Source organism: Phyllostomus discolor, chromosome 5 (assembly GCF_004126475.2).
Source record: "Phyllostomus discolor isolate MPI-MPIP mPhyDis1 chromosome 5, mPhyDis1.pri.v3, whole genome shotgun sequence".
NCBI classification, from domain to species: Eukaryota; Metazoa; Chordata; class Mammalia; order Chiroptera; family Phyllostomidae; genus Phyllostomus; species Phyllostomus discolor.
This window is the reverse complement of record NC_040907.2, coordinates 46,332,591-46,349,319: the sequence shown is the minus strand read 5'-3', so window position 1 is coordinate 46,349,319 and position 16,729 is coordinate 46,332,591. Positions and strand designations below refer to the sequence as shown.

The following is a 16,729-nucleotide window of genomic DNA, read 5'->3' as shown; positions in this document are numbered from 1 at the left end:
AGACAGGACAAGCTATGAATCCAGCCTCTATTGCTTACTGACTGTGCGACTGACCATGGGCAAGTTGCTTCATCTCTCAGGATCTCAGCTGCCTTATCAATCACTGTTCTGAGGTCGACATGAAGCAATGTGTGCAATCACGCCTAGAACTTCTGTTCCATCAACAGAGGGCACAGTGGAGGCTTAACCAGCAATAAATGCAGGTTCTAAGAACTTATTTGCAACATTTATTGCAAGAGTTGCTTAACAGTTATTTGAAATTAATAAAAACTGTTAAAATAGTTTTTAGATAGACTTTTAACTCACTCAAGAGAGACCCTTTCTCTGAACAACCCCTCCTAACATTATTCCACTTTGGCAACTGGTTCCTTGTTAACTCATTCATTTGTCTACTCAAAGCATATCGGCAGTGTCAACTGTGAGTTAGGTGCTGGTGATGCCACTGAGCACAAAAACAGAAGTGGTTCTGCTTTCATGATTCTCTATGCTCTAGAGAGTTCACGACTGCTGTTCTAAATTACCAGGTTTTTCTGGTTCTTAGAAAGTACAGATTCTTGCCTTGGTTCCCAGGGCTACCATGTGGCAGTTATTACCTACACCTTCCACAAAAGAATTAACTCAAAGGAAGAAGAGAACAATGAACTTGTCCAAAGTTGAGAAAAGAATTTTCATGAAGGAGGTCAAGTTGCTTAAGATTGAATTCTTTCTTGACAATCCAGAGAAGATGGACTATTAAATCTGTGATATATTTTTTCAATTCCCTATTTGAACTCACCTATTTTATAGAAAAGGCAACTGAGGTCCAGAGAAATTACAACTATATAGTTTTTACAGATAAACAATTTACATAAAATATGTTTTTCTCATATTTCTGTTCCTTAATTAGGGTACTGAGGTCCAGGAGAAATTCTGTTAGACTTTTACACTTACTGGGGGGAAAGGCAAGTTAGAATTAATGAAAAACACTACTGGTAAAAAAAAATAGGTGCTTAAAAAATAGAAGTATGCATAGTAAAGAAGAATTACTAAGTATTCGAAGTATTCTGTCCACTACTGAATCCCCAGTGCCTGGTGGAAAACAGGTACACAGTCAATATTTGTTGAATCAATGAATGAAGTATTGACAAAGTATCGACAAGCACACAGCCTTTGGGGACCTATTTTAAGGAGTCAGAAAAGTTAATTTGGACTAAGCATAGTCATTTCCATAATTTCAGGAAAAAAGTTTCCATACTTTTAGTGCCCCCGAGTTTATCACACATTTTCTGGTTCATATTTCATTTAATTCACTCCATAGGTGGACTGTTATTCCCATTTCTACAAATGAGGAAACTGAGTACAGAGAGAGGTTAAATGACTTCCCAATCTACTGAGGGGCAGAAATGAAATTTGAATCCATTTTTTCTGAATTTAAATCCAATGCTGTTATCATGTCCACCTGATAGGTACACTTAAAAGGCTTAAAAAACATTCATTCTTTGAATAATATTAACTAAATTTTGTAAGCCTCGTTCTTTATGGATGACATAAAGGCTGACTTCATCGTGACCCCAACCTGATTATTTTAAAAATCCCCACTTGGCAGAGGCTGGATGAACCGGAGGTTCATGGTCCGTAAGACAGGAAAGAATTGGTGTGCATAAGAATTCTCCCTGCCCACTGTCCCACCCTACCTCACTCCCAAACCAGGCGGGGACTGACCTGGTGAAGAAGTTCCGGCCGTACTTCTGCCAGTGCTCTTTGAGAATGTCCTCCACGCTCTGTTTACGAGCAGCTAGGATGGAGAGCCATGCAAGGACGGCCCAGAGTCCATCCTTCTCACGGATGTGGTCAGAACCTGGTGGGGGGAGAGCAAGCAGCTGTGAGAAATGTGATTTCTCCAAAATACTTGGGAATAAACTCAACGGTAAACATGTAGATCCAGCCAAAGAAGTCATAACATTCTACTGAGGAACTTGAATACGTGGAAAGAAGCACACATTAAATAAAGCAACAGAATACTGAAAAGAAGTCAATGCTTCCCAAAGTAATTTAAAACTTCAAGGCAAATGCCAATTAAAATGTCAGTTGACTAATTTGGTGCAACTTGACATATCAATCATAAAGTATTAATGTGAGTGGGGAAAAAGAAATCTTAAATAAACAGTGGAGAATATGATCATTATAAATTTTAATAATTAAAATAATCTGGTAGCATAATGGAACAAAATGAAACACCTATAAAGAGACCTAAAGCTGTATGAGACTTGAGTATATGAAAAAGATGCCACTTCATGGCTGTAGGAAAGGAACAAATTATTTTTTAAATAGTATTTGGTTAACTAGCTAAACAGTTGAAAACAATTCAGGTTTTTTTCCTCTATAAAACACACAAAAATAATCTAGATAGATGACATATTCAAAAGTAAAAACTGGAAAACTTTAAACACTAAAATATAAATGTATATATTTGTATAAATGCTTTTTTACAAATCTTGGATGTGATTAATATATATAAATTCAGAATTCATAAAGGAAAAAACAATGTATTTGTCTTCTTAAGAATTAGCATTTCCAGACAATGAGGGGGATTGACTGTGGGAGTGGGGGGAGGGGAGAACAATGAGGAAAAAGGTGGGACAATTGTAATTGAACAACAATAAATATATAAATAAATAAATAGCATTTCTATCAGCAAAGCTACTACAGAAAAAATTAAAAGGTCATTTGCAAACTTTAAAAAACACATTTGCAATATAAAGTAGACATTTAATATCTGCAGTATAGAAAATAATCCTTACCTATTAAGTAGAAAAAAGCAAAACCTCAACAGAAAAGCAGGCCAAGGATATAAGTATGCAATTCACTAAAGAAAAAATGCAGGGCTCCCAATTAATATGATAAATATCTGACATTGCTTTTGAGAAGATGGAGTTAAAACCACAATAAGAAACTGCTACTTGCTTGACAAATAGCCACAGATTTAAAAATGACAACACCTAGTATCCGGGGAGGGGTAAGGGAAGTGGGCTTCCCACATGCTGCTGCTGGGAGGGCATGGTCCTCCTGGAGAGCAAGCAATCTGGCAAAAATTATTAAAGCCTTGAAAATGGACCTACTTGTCGATCCAGCTCCTCCAATTTTAAGACATCTTTCTTCAATCAATAGGAACTTGGTTAAATAAGCTACAGCACATCTGTCTCCTAGTAAGTTCCTTGCTAAAATCTTTACCCAAAATAACAAATTGACTCCTTTAGATGTGCTCATACGCATGGAGATGCTTTACCAAGAGCCTAATGTAGAACAAAACCCTCATTTTTTGCCATTAACTTCCTTATTCTAAAAAAATAGCAGACAATGCTGAACTCTACTTTCTAATTTTGAATAGGACTCCATACACTCTCTCTCTAATAGTGCTTTCATATTATCATGCCTTGAATTATTTATGTGCCTGTCTTTCTTGGCTCTCCACTGGGTCTTATTTCTCTTAGAACTGCCAAAGTATCTAGCACAATGCTGGCTAGTAGTGGGCACCCTTCCCCTCTTCATCCTTTGACACCCAGCTCAAGTAGCCTCTTGTCTTTGAGACAAGCTCCCAGCTTCCCTGGGCAGTTATGAGCTACTTTCTCTCTCTTCTCCTATAGTGACCTGCTCAAGATATCTGGTAAAGGTCCATTCTCCTTGAGCCTCACTCGTTTATTTATGAGTCTTTCACCCCATCAACCAAATATTTCTTGGAAGCGTCTCTTATTTTTATCTTTGTAACTAAGTCTGCTAATTAACATTGTACATGGAATATGGTATAGACAGCTAATTGTAAAGAAGTTCATGAATAAGCTAATCAATTAATTAATCTACTCCAACATTTTTTCTACTGATTCATAAAAACACACCAACTTTTTCTTTCAAAAGATTTTCTTTTTAGTAAGTTACTGGTTTCAGAAATAACAGTTCTTAAAACCTGAATGCTGGCAAAACTAGAGCTATTAAGCAAGACTTTTAGTGTTTTATATAACATATTTTGGAAATGTTACTTAATTTTATTATCTATGGATTTTTATTTGCCTTTACTACTATTTCAAGGAAGAAAAAGTTAGCTCTCTGACTCGTCAAGATTTTGCAAAGGATGATATGTCTTGGCGAGAGCTCGTCCTGGGAAGCAAGACCCTGGCAGCTTCCCCACTGCACTCGGAATTCATCATAGAAGCATGTAAGTTGAAATTATTCGTCTGTGCACCCTTGAGGTTTTTTTCTTCCTTCCTTCCTTTTTCTTTCTTTCTTTCTTTATTTTTGTTTTAGGCTAGACTGAGAGTACAGGGGTCATGTTCCTTTGTGTTCTTCCAACTCTAAATAAAGAATTTAGCTTTCTTTTATGTGGAAATAAAAATAAAATCTAAACATCATACCCAACTCAGATCAAGTTACTTGAAGATAATTCAATCACACATCTACCATTATAAACAAAATGCCTGCCTTGGATAACATAAACAAATATTCTACTCCATTTGCATGATCCTCGCTTGGTCTCTTGGATATTCTGATTAATCTCACTAATCACTTTGGATGTATCAAAGCTCTAGCTCTGACTCATACTCAGGATGTCTAAGCAAACTGTATTTTCTTTAGGGTTCACAGGAATGATGACAAGTTACTAGTGAAAAAAAGGCAATGATATGTGTGTCTCTAAAGCCATTGTTTTCACAATTGTGGCAGTTGCAGTTCAATGGGAGACACTTTATACTTGAGTCAGAAAACCTAAATCTGAGGCTCTTGTTATCTGGAAGCTGTTGAAATTTGGACAAGTCACTTAACTTTTCAAAGCCTCAGTTTCTTCAACTATAAAATGGGGATAAAGCCACCTTTCGCACACAATTGTAAGACATTACTCTGATAGAGAGTGGAAATGTTTTGTAAACTGGTAAGTACCATGTAAATGCAAGATACCATTATGAATAAGGGAACAAATAGAAAACCTCTTAGGAAAAATTTAAGTTTTCCACTATCTGATTAAGTTTCCAAAAATAATGTTCTTTAATTGTACATATTAGGGAAGAAAATGAAAGAATACAATCCAATGTGCTCTTTTCTCTGGGCAGTAGGATTGCAATAATTTTCTCTTCTTCCTTATCTAATTTTCCTATTGTAAATGCAAGTTACTGACATGCTTTTTAATGAAAAACAAAAACAAAAACAAAGTAAACAAAGCCAAGTTCACTTAACTGTGGAAAAGGGGGAGCACTGTCAGCAGCACCACTGGTTGTGGCAGCACAAAGGTGGCTGCGGGTTTTGCACAACTCTTTTCGTGCTTGGTCCAGCTCAGGGACCAACTGAGTACATAGGAATTCTGCTCTTTCAGCATCTCCAACCACCTGTCACTTTACTTCGGCCTAATCAGCACCTTGTGATAAGTATAAACTCAGCTCAGTCAGGGCATGCTCTGGGCCTCAGCCAAGAAAAATGTCAACCCTTGCTGAGGGAGCCAAGAGCTAAGGGTTTGGGGATTAGGTTCCATTGACAAGTCTGGGCATCTCAGGAGGGACCCGGCTCTTGCCCCTTCTAGGCAACAGGCCCGCAGATGGGGATGTGGCAGCTAACAAAGCTACATGGAGTTCTCTGAAAGCTGTAGCGTCTTTCTGTCTTTCTCTCTGTCTCTCGGCCCATTTTTCTCTCTCCCGAAGTTTCCCACACAGGCCGTTCTCTCTGCCTGGAAATTTCTACCCCACATATACCTGGCTAACATCTTCTGCAATTACTTTAAACTTCACTCTTCATGCAGGATGCCTTCCTTCTCGCCCTTTGTGCTCACCCATATTCTATCACAGCCTGTGTCTCCCTCCCCGACCCTAGACTACGAGTTGCATCCCTGGCTGGTGCCTGGCATACAGTCAACTCTCAATAAGCTTTTACCCAAAGAATGTCAGACCCCAGCTCATTGGCTGGGAGGTTCAGTGACCTGCTGGGCCCACAGTCCTGTCCTCTTTGGTTTTTACTGAACAAAGGACTTCACTCTGAAAGGCCAGGTAAGCTCCTCAGGAAGCCTTTTCCAGATCATACCAGCCCTCAGGGGCTCCCCTCACTCACCCTCATACTTTCCATTTAGCAATGAATCCCGCACTGCATTGGGACTGCCCCTGGAACTTTGTTTCCTTTGAAGAAAGGTAGTAAGCTGACGAGCAGGAAGTGTGTCTTAACCCAAACTGCATCTTTTACTCAACAAATATGAATTAGTGCCTTCCATGTTCCAAGCTCATGAGACAATACCGAGACTAGTGACACATATTCCTTGCCCTCACAGCTGAGTACAGACATACAGATGAGGGAGACAGATGTGCAGGTAACAGTTTAACTTAGTTATAATTAGGGTATTAGCCTAGTTCTATTGGGGTATTCTCTGTAGATCTCCAGAGATGGGGGGTGGCTTTACCTACAAGAAAATATACTTAAGAGATAAGCAAATGAAAATGGGCAGAGAACTAGGTAGAAAATCTGATCCTCTACACCACAGAAACAAGTTAGGTGCCCTGAGTATAAAGCTCCCAGAGCACCCTGTACTTTGCCCATCACTTTGCACACTTGTAACAACCAGCCGGGATCTGATTTCCCTCCCCAAACATGGACTCCACAGAGCCCTCCACCAGGACAACACTGTATCCCCAGAGCGTAACCTAGCATCTGGGACACAGTTGAGGCTCAATAACCATCTGAGCAATGAACTGATAAAAAGAGATACAAATATGAAGGTCTTTTCATGAGGTTAAAATTAAAAGAAATTTGTAAAGCATGAATGCTGCTGCACTTCTTCAAGTTAGTGCTCCTATATGATGCATCATCACTGGAGCCTTTTAATGATGGGACAGAGAAAGCTGCTGCTGACTTCTAGACCTGACCAGGTCACAATTTACTGGCATATTTCCACAGGATATCAAGTTGATCTTCAACCCAGTTTCCTAAGCTTTTTCCCAAAGCCCCATTTTTTTGAGGAAGAGTTTCAAAAGCAGTGATATTCTTTTTTCTGTTCTATTCTATTCTATTCTATTCTATGACTTCACTTTATTTCCTTCCCAATTTCCAAATAAGTTCAAGGTGAGACAGAAGTGACCACTCTGACCTCCTCTGTTGTATATAAACATGTATGTGATCATCCTGTTAGGGGGGAAAACAACTTTGCACCATGAGATCAACCAGAAATAATAGGTTCATGCTGTCTAGTACTAGTGTACATTTCTGAGTCCTTAACAACAAAAAAAACACACTTTTACACCTGGTGTCTGTAATGCTGATGTTGGGGGAAGTGTCCCAGCCTTGGTGGCTATGATAATCACACGAGACGGCTGCTGTTTCTCCAACATAAACAGGCTAATGTATAGTTGGTAACATTAGTAATATTGTGGCTTGGCTTTTAAATGCTAGTGGTTTGTTGTATTTGGTGAGCTATTTATTCTAAAGTCTAACTCCTTTGCACCTCTTGGCAAGTAAACTTCCCTTTTTCTTTTATAAAAGCTCATCTTTTCTCACACAGACCTTGGGTCCCCAACTTGGGACTTTAAAGTGTGAGTGATGGTGAACGACGGTGAGTCCCCATAAAAGTTGCAAACTGCTGCAAGAGGTGAGGTGCGGACTCTCCACTGAGGTGGGTGTTTAAGCAGAAGAGCACTGACTGGCCACTTACGATTCCAGCAACACATAGGAAATTAATTGGGAGACTTTTCGAGTCCTCTCCTTTCTGACACCAGGATTCTGTTTGTCTCAGTAGAGGGTGCCAAGCGAACAGTGTGTTCTCTCGTTCATTCAACAAGTGTTTGCTGAGCACCATTATGTGTTGGGCTTTACAGGAAGCTCTGGGAATGCGGTGGAGAATAAAACACATGTGGCTCCTGTCCTCATGGAGCCAACATTAATCAAGTAATCATAAATAACTGTAAAATTACAGCTGCAATACATGTGACAAAGGAGAGTCTATGATGCCACGAGAGCCAAAAATCAGGTTAGGGGGGCTTTGCTGAGAAATTGTCTCTGTTCTCACCTGAAAAAAATGCAGAAATAACTGATCCATACTCAATTAAGCTACAGAATGCAAACATTTCAGAGCATGCAGAATCACCAATGTCAACCCTGAGAAACTCTGTAAGGGAACTGCTAGATGCCCTGGCTGGTGTGGCTCAGTGGACTGAGCACTGGCCTGCTAACCAAAGGTCACCAGTCCAATTCCTGGTCAGGGAACATGCCTGGGCTGCAGTCCCCAGTTGGGGAAGTGTGAGAGATGACACATCAATGTTTTTCTCCTTCTCTTTCTCCCTCCCTTCTTTCGTCTCTGAAAATCCTCCCTTTCCCCCCTCTCTGAAAATAAATAAATAAAATCTTTCTTTTTTAAAAAAACATATTTTTTAAAGACAATTGCCATCAAGGGACCTAGCAGGTAGAAATTAACTCTTCTATTAAGTTAGGAGATCAGAAGCTAAATTAAGTAAGTTCAGCTGCACTCATTCACGGCAGTGGAGACCCATGGCTATCCAGTCTGGTTTCTAAACTGTTATCTTAGAAATTGTACAGTACAATCTTCTTTTTTTCCAAAGAGAGAGAGAGTTTGTGGATTCTTCTCATGATGAAATTTCTCTGTGTGTAAAAAAAAAGATATCTAAAGGAAGATAGAATGATGGTTGACACTCAGTATTTGCTGAGTAGGGTAATGAATAAATAAACAAGAACAAACTTTAACAAGGAATAATTTAAAGTCTAATACTTGGGTTTAAAATCAATTCCACAATGTAACATGGGGGACTTTTCTTGACCAATGCTCCTGATTAAAAAAAAAACCTAAAGGAGTTTAATTATCTACAACATGATACGGGGCCAAGGAGTATTATAAAATGTCCTAAAAGCTAACATAAATGAAAGTTATATCAAGCAAAGTAGAGAGCCCAGTTCTCTGGAAACAATCATCCCACTCTATTCTTTACCTGTCCGGTCAGCCCTAGAGGACTGCGTTCAGTTCTGGACATGATTTTCTAAGAGGAGCTGTGGTGAACTTGGAAGCATCTAGCCACTGGTGCTGGCTATAGACATAATGTGAAGTGAGGTGGCCTGCAGCAGAGAGAACCTGAGGGCTGCCTTCCAGCGTTTGAAGACCTGTCACATGAGAGGGGAGCGGCATGTGCTGTCCTGCCTTCAGGCCTGTTCCCAGCCAGTCAATGCAGGGACGCCTAGTGGGCTCCAGGCTCTGACCTACCTTGACAAGTGATTCCCTCACGCATCTGTGGAGCAAAATGTTACTATACAATAAAAAAGAGATAAGCAGTTACCTATGTTTAGATAAAACTTATGAACAGGATTTCTTACACTAGAATGTCTTGGAAACTTCAGATGTGAACATCATTGTGAAGCGCCAAGACAGAGAGGTGTTTGCAAGTTTCCCAGTCTTCACTGAACTCAGAACACTCTCCTGAAACTAGTATCCTTCCAAACACCCTGGGAAGCCTTGTTCTAGACTATCCTCTTTCATTAGCCTCAGCATTTGAAATAGGTACATGGGATTAGAAAACAAAGATTTAGACATGGTGCCTGCCTTCGAAGACAGCTTCATGCATGAAGAAGAATGACTGGTATAAAGCTTGCACTGGGTAACACTAGGGGGGATTGCATGGGAGAATACCACATTACAGGTTCATTGGCTAACCATCCAGCATCCTGTGGAGTGATGTAGCACTGTCCATATTTTATGAGGTAGGAAACTAAGCAATGCCCTTGTATTCTCTGAGTAAACACCTAGAACCTTGGGAAATCACCTAGTCTTCTTTGTGGATACCGTTCAATGTCACGATTCATTCATCTTTCTTAGTACCCTCCAATTCTATCAAGCCAATTCATTATTAAGAGGTATGGCCACTGATTGGAGGATGTTAATTTACTTTGAACTTTGTAAATAGATGTCTCAAAACATCCACCCTACCCTAGGACTTGTAGGAAAAGAAATGAAATCTACATTCTATTCTGTTTAACCTCACACAAACTATAACTCAATGGCAAGACTCATAGAATGCTAGATTTTGATCTTTTTTGTGCTAAAGAATGGAGGTAGGTAGTTTAGTACTCTACTGAAGGACAAAGAAGATTGGTCCTTTTATTTCAAAATATTGGTTAGAGAGAATAGGTGGAGAAGAAATAAACCCACTGAAGTACCTGGCAACCTCGCTGGAAACTACCACCTGGAAAAGGGCCACACGCCTAACTGGAAAGAGAGAGAGATTGATGTAGGTAGGATGGGGTGGTAGGGGAGTCAATAAGAGGTGGGAATTCAGGTCAATATTGGAGAGGCACACAGGAGGGAGAGCACAGAAAGCGGGGTCCAGGGGTGTTGGGACATCCCCCAAGCATGCCATGTCGCATTCTTTCATGGGACCACAATTTACACAAACATCCTCATGGTCAAGAACGTAGCTTTAATTTCTCGATCACTTAGTTCCACCCTAATGGTCTCCCTTCATTTAATCTCAATAAATCACAACTCTTTGCTACAGAAAACCTGGGCCTATTAAAGAGAATGATTTAATGCCGTGCTGAAACCTTCCCTTAAATAAAAATGAAAAACTGACTTGCTCCACCATATTTCTTCCCAGAAATGAAAACATTTATAAAGGTTTCCTTGACCACTGAGTGAAGAAAAATATGTTTATCACTGTTTAATCCCCACAGACTCAATAACCAGGCTGCCAAGGAGACCCCCAAACTTCCTGTCTCGGTAGATGTGATCCTCCTGAAAGTAAAATTAGCCCTCCTTGGCTGAATGTGCTTACTGCTTTTCAAATGTGTATACTTCATCAGGGTTGTTATAAATAAATTGTATCTTGATTTAGGACACATCAGCTACCGCTGCTATTTCAGTGCGGCCCTGGCAGTCTAAGCTTTCACTGCAGGTAGTGTTTACAGGAAAAGTGGGAGCGCAGGGCTGCTGCGCACTTACCGGTGCCGAAGCTCTCCTCCCCACAAAGGGACAGTTTGCCTGCATCCATCAAATTCCCAAAAAACTTCCAACCAGTGGGGGTCTCATACAAAGCGATCTTTGTAGCATTAGCCACCCTTCAAAGGCATGAAATCAAAGTTACATCACAGCAGGACTGTTAGCGCGGCCATGTGAGGGACGGAAAATAGCCACCATTATTGTAATCAAGGGGCCCATTTAGCATTACTCAGAGGTATACACAATCCTAAGTTTGGTGGGAAATCGTAAGAGAAAACTTGTGCACAATGGGCTATTCTATGTGGACTCAGAGGAGGGGGCAGAAGAGGAAGAAGAAAGAATTAATTCAGCTCACTGACTTTAATATCTTAGAAGAAGCAACAGTGGCAAAATGTACAAGGCTGTTTGGGGGCTATTTAAACACAAGTGTTTTGGATACGGTCAGCGTCTGTAAGCTTTCCATACAGAACAAAAGAATGATGTTTTGATGTACTTACAAACACAAAACAATAATATATGGGGTCTAGGTCATCAGTATTTTACAGAGGAAACAGGGTGCAGAATGTTAGGTGACCAGCCCAAGGTCACGGAGCCAGGATGACCAGCTGCCCCATCACTGTTCCTCTCCTCTCACCAGAAGGCCCGGCCAGGCCAGTGCCCAGCGGGCTGTGCCATTTGCACCAGCTCATCCACACAGACGCGCGGTCCCCGGCCCCTCCAACACATCGTCTGCTTCTCCCTACATATCTCTAGATTATTTAAGGACCTAAGTGACTTTTCTTTCAGATGTTTTCCCCTTTCCAGAATGCCTGCCTCACTGCTAGCAGAACACTGTCATGTTTCGATTCTAACATTTGAGGAAAAAGAAATCTATGATTTTGAAAACTGTGAAAGTACAATAAACTTTTATCTGGGTAATGAGGTATTTCCATTGTGATTCTATATGTGGATTATCAGTTTTTTCAAAAAGCAGAATTACACTGATCTAGGATGACACAGAAGGCATTTCAGGATCTGACAGGTCTAACATACAATAGTGAGGCCACAAACCAGCTCATGACTTCAGGTAAAGGACACAGAGCAGAAGCCCCGGGTTCTGATTCTAGCTCTGATTTAGTGCAGGATCCTAGACAAGACAGCTAACTTTTCTTTTGGTTCCCTCTTCTTGACAATCAGGATTGCTGTGAAGACCAACTGAGATGCTGAATGTGAAAAAGCACTGTGTAAACTATGAACCACTCTAAACACTGGACATTGTTTTTTTGTTAGCTGAAGTCAGCTCTATTCTGTAACACACACACACACACACACACACACACACATGCACGCTCGCACTCACATTAGGAAGCGACTACATGGCCCAGTGTTAGGAGCAAAGATTTCAGGTTCAAATCCTGACTCAGCCATTTACTAGCTGGGTGATTTTGGGCAACTTACTTAACTTCTTTGTCCCTTTTGTTTTCCCATCTGTAAAGTGGGGTTTATATAGCATTTACCCCATGGGGCTGGTCTGAAAATTAGTGACTTAAAACATACCAAGTACTCAGTGTCTAGTTACTATTATCAGAGCCTAGATATGTACATTCTGCTTTCCTACCTGGTCTTCACTTGTTCTTTATCCACTCATTCAGCAACCACTTAATGGCCACCTAACGTGTTCTCCCTGGTTACATATATTTGTCACTGATATTTTTCAGTTGTTTTAGATGTGAACTTATGAGCCACCTTAAAGCCTTTGTAAATGAGGTTATATGTAGTAAATAAATAAGCAAATGTCTCTATATCAACAGTTTATTGTCACTGGGTCCTTTCTTTATCATAAAGACTGAACACACTTTTCTCTAATATTTGAGCTTTCAGTTTCGTTCGATTTTGGATAAACGAGCATTTCCTGTGTCTGTCTGTGCACGAGCACCTAAGCAGGGATGGGTGAGCAATGTTTCTTTGCAAGTTCTCTTGAAACACTGACCTTACTTCAAACTGCTCTCTCACCCCAACCCTGCACACTGCTAAAGGAAAGTGTTTCTCTGGAATGATGTCCTGGCTACTGTGGAAGTGCCATCCATTCATGTATTCGTGAGCCTTCAATCATCCGGTTTTTAAACTGTGTGTGTGTCCCCTATTGTCTGTGAGCTAGGCACAGTATGGTCAGGCAAAGTTTAGGACGGTAAATGAGTCATTCTTCTCTCTATAGAAGTTTATAGTCTAGCAGGGCAAACAGTGGAGTACAAAGGCTATCAGAGCACATTGTGGCGCGTGGTGGGATGGAAGATGTATGGGGTGTTAAGGGATCCCAGAGAGGGGACATCTAATTCAGGAGAAAACTTCACCCATTCCTTCCTAAAATAAACACACTGAGCACCTACTATGCACCAGGTGTCCTGGCTGAAAGGGGAGGAAGAGTGTTCCAAGTACCAAAGCCTGCTGAGTGCCCAGGGAGTGGAGAGACCTACCTGTCCAGGGCTCCACTGGTGGGCATGCTGCGGGCAAAGCCTCGGACCCCAGTTTGCTGGAAATACGGAATGCTGAAGATGTTGGCAGCAATGACAGCCACGGAGTCTGACGGGTTCACAAAAAACCCGTGCTTGCCCAGAATCATGTTTCGATCCTTTAAGAAAAGGAGAGTTCAAAGGGAGATCTTTTAGACAAACTGTGGAAGAAACCAAACTATCTTCCATGGGGATTGGGAGGATAACATTTTAAATTATAAAACTTAAAATGGATACCTTTATTCATAGTGCGTTCTAAATACTGGATTTTGTTTTTAATGGATCTGTACACTATGGGCCAAAGAGCTAGCACTGTTTTCAATTAAAGTGCAAGTACAAACTCTTTTCAACTGACTACTCTGTTCTCCCTCCAGAGGCCAACCGACTTTAACCTCCCAGACCTTTTCCAAACTCTGGAACCAATCACCTCCCTCCCAGAGGACAGGAGAGACAGAAACAAAAATGGAAATGCTGGCTGTCCATTTATACATTTTGGTAGGTCTATCAGGCATCCTTCAAGGAACAAAGCAAATTTCTCCAAGACGCAGGACCCCAAAAAACATGCTGCCACCTTCCCTGCTTCCTTGGTGCCTGGTACATGGCAAGTGCTCGAGTATGGAGGAGAGAAACTCCCATCAGGCACTGCCTCAGAAAGATGCACTGCAAACAGTGTTTGCTATGGACCCCTTTAACTTCCCTGAAGTACGATATGGGAAAATTTATGTTTTAGGAAACAGCGAAATCCAGCTGATATTAAAGAACAACAGCACCCTAGCTGGTATGGCTCAGTGGACTGAATGCCAGCCTTTGAACCAAAGGTCGCTGGTTGGATTCCCAGTCAGGGCACATGCCTGGGTTGTGGGCCAGGCCCTCAGTAGGGGATGTGCAAGGGGCAGGCACACATTGGTGTTTCTCTTCCTCTTTCTCCCACCCTTCCCCTGTCTAAAAATAAATAATAAATAATTTTTTTTTAAAAAAGAACAACAGCAACAACAAGAATATACTTTCAATGAAGTAAACACATATAGTACCTACTGTCTCTGAGATACCGAGGATACAAACCTAAAACACATTTCCTTCTTTTCTGGCACATGTTCACCAATGTAAATAAAACAGCCGGTATTAAATATATTAATTATAGAGAAGGAATTAAAGGTTAGTTCTCTCATGATAGTTCCATCATTCAGCTAATGTGAGTGAATGAAGGGGTATATTATATTTTCAGAATCCTTTCCAGAGATTGAGTGAGAAGCTAGCTGGTACTTGAGAGCAGAAATCTACTTGAGGATGGGTGTCTAGAACCCAACCAGCTCAGGAATCAGTAGTCATTCAATCATAAACGGGCTCTAATTACCCTCTTAGCAAACATGCGTGTCTGAAATTTAAAATATGGGTTAATTTCAATGACTCTTATTTCTGAGAGAATCTTCTAATAATTTATCCCTGACCCCAGGAGCCATGAGAGGCCCTTGACTCTCACTCACGAGACCCACAGGGTCTGGCAGACATAGCCCGCTTCTTCCCCCTCTGTAGGATCAGGGCTGGCCTGCATCTGAGTTCACTTAAGTGCACTTGTCCCTACCCCATCTCCGTCAAAGGCAGCCCCAAAATCATGCTCTCCTGTCTTCATAGTCTCCACCAGGTCAGCTGCGTAGGTGAGGTTGGGGTCAGGATGGTGACCTCCGAAGTCCTCCAGGGGAATGCAGTTGACTGCCGAGTTTGCAGGTGCCCCGAGTTCTTCGCAGAGGATCTTCTTTACATATGGTCCCACAACTATGGAAGGCATGAAATGAACGATCAGAAGATAAAACTTACTAAAGTCTCTGAGGGCTGGGGGATGAGCTGGATGCATTCTCGGGGAAGTGGCATGAACAACAAAGAGAACATGCAAACTGGATTCAGGGGCCAGAAGAGAGAGAAGCCTCACTGGAGTAGAAGGTTCTGTGAAAAAAGTAGCAAGAGATTAGGCTGGAAAGGGTGAGGGTGGTTGATGGAGGAAAGGGTGGGAGAAAGCGAAGGGAGCTGACCATTACAAAGACCCTACTACACACCTGCGCCAGATGCTTCTCAACTGTTTTCTCACTCAGTTCTTCAAAAAGGCGCACACAGTGGTACAGTTTAGTGTTTAAGACCTTGGACTCTGGAATCAGAGTGCCTGGGTTCAAATCCCAGCTCTGTCAATCACTGACTGTACAATTCTGGGAAAGTTATTTAATCTCTCTGTGCCTTTGTCTACCCTATCTGCAAAATGGGGATAATAATAGTAGCTACCTAACGAGGCTAAATGAGTTAATAAATGCGAAGTACTGAAAACAGTACCAGTGCATGTTATGAATATTTGCATTATGATTATCACCTTCAATTTCTAGATAAGAAAACTGAAGTTCAGAGAGGAAGCTATTCGCCTAAACTTACACAACTTCAGAGCCCTAACCCTTCTACTCTATCAAGTTGACAAATTTATTACAATAATGCAAACAAACAGAAGACAGTAACAACAACAATAAGCAGGAAAAAAGTAGTCCCATACTTTATGGTGACATCTAGTGGAACTACCAAGAACATTCGTCTCTAAAGCACTGAGAATGTGTTTTAAGAATGTGTACCATCAAGAAAGGTACTGACGCCAATATATGCCACGGAGATGGGAAGAGAAGAAAATATGTGTCTCCCATTAGGGGCTACATGTTAAGGAGGCTATTGAGACAACACAGAACAAGATCTGGGCAGTCAGGGCTGTAAGGGATATATTGAATAGAAACCGAGGCATTAGCAAGACAACTGAAAGAAGTCTACTTCGTGACCAGCTTCTCCCTGCAAACACTCCATCAAAAGCCCCATTCCCAAGTCAACCCAGGCTTCTTCTGATTCCTCTAAGGTAGCATCTATTTTCCTATTTTGAGACTTAATGCACGTGCTACTACATTAGCCATTGCCTCATCTGAGAATGACCATCACTTGACTTTCCACGACCCTCTGTCTTTCTTTCATTAAAGCTAAGTTGAAATGGGAGTAAAGGATAGAAAAATGTACTTGAATAATGATTAAAATAAAAAATAAATAAATAAAGGCTAAATTGGTTGCCATTGCTTCCAAGAAACCTTTCTTAACACCCCCTTGTCAAACTATGCCATCTTCCACACCCCAGAGAGAATACTTGAGCGTCTCTCTAACCCTCATTTTGTTGGCCTGGCAGTGTGAGTTTTTGACCCACCTCATGTCCCCAAGCACTGCAAGCTCTCTGAAGGATGTCACCTGCCAAGCCCCTACCTACCCACCACGCATACATGTAGCAGGCACTCAATAC

At 41.1% G+C, this 16,729-nt stretch overlaps 1 protein-coding gene across 3 annotated transcripts in view; it reads right to left on the bottom strand.

Moving 5' to 3' along the window:
- PGM1 (phosphoglucomutase 1) overlaps nucleotides 1–16,729 on the bottom strand; it is a 57,170-nt gene that overhangs the window by 7,488 nt on the left and 32,953 nt on the right. For all 3 annotated transcript variants that reach the window (XM_028511984.2, XM_028511986.2, XM_028511983.2), the window contains exons 5-8: nucleotides 15,005–15,195; nucleotides 13,387–13,541; nucleotides 10,937–11,052; nucleotides 1,702–1,837 (exon numbers count right to left, since the gene is read on the bottom strand). In XM_028511984.2, coding sequence (XP_028367785.1) covers nucleotides 1,702–1,837; nucleotides 10,937–11,052; nucleotides 13,387–13,541; nucleotides 15,005–15,195 — 598 coding nt within the window. The remainder of the gene's footprint in view (nucleotides 1–1,701; nucleotides 1,838–10,936; nucleotides 11,053–13,386; nucleotides 13,542–15,004; nucleotides 15,196–16,729) is intronic.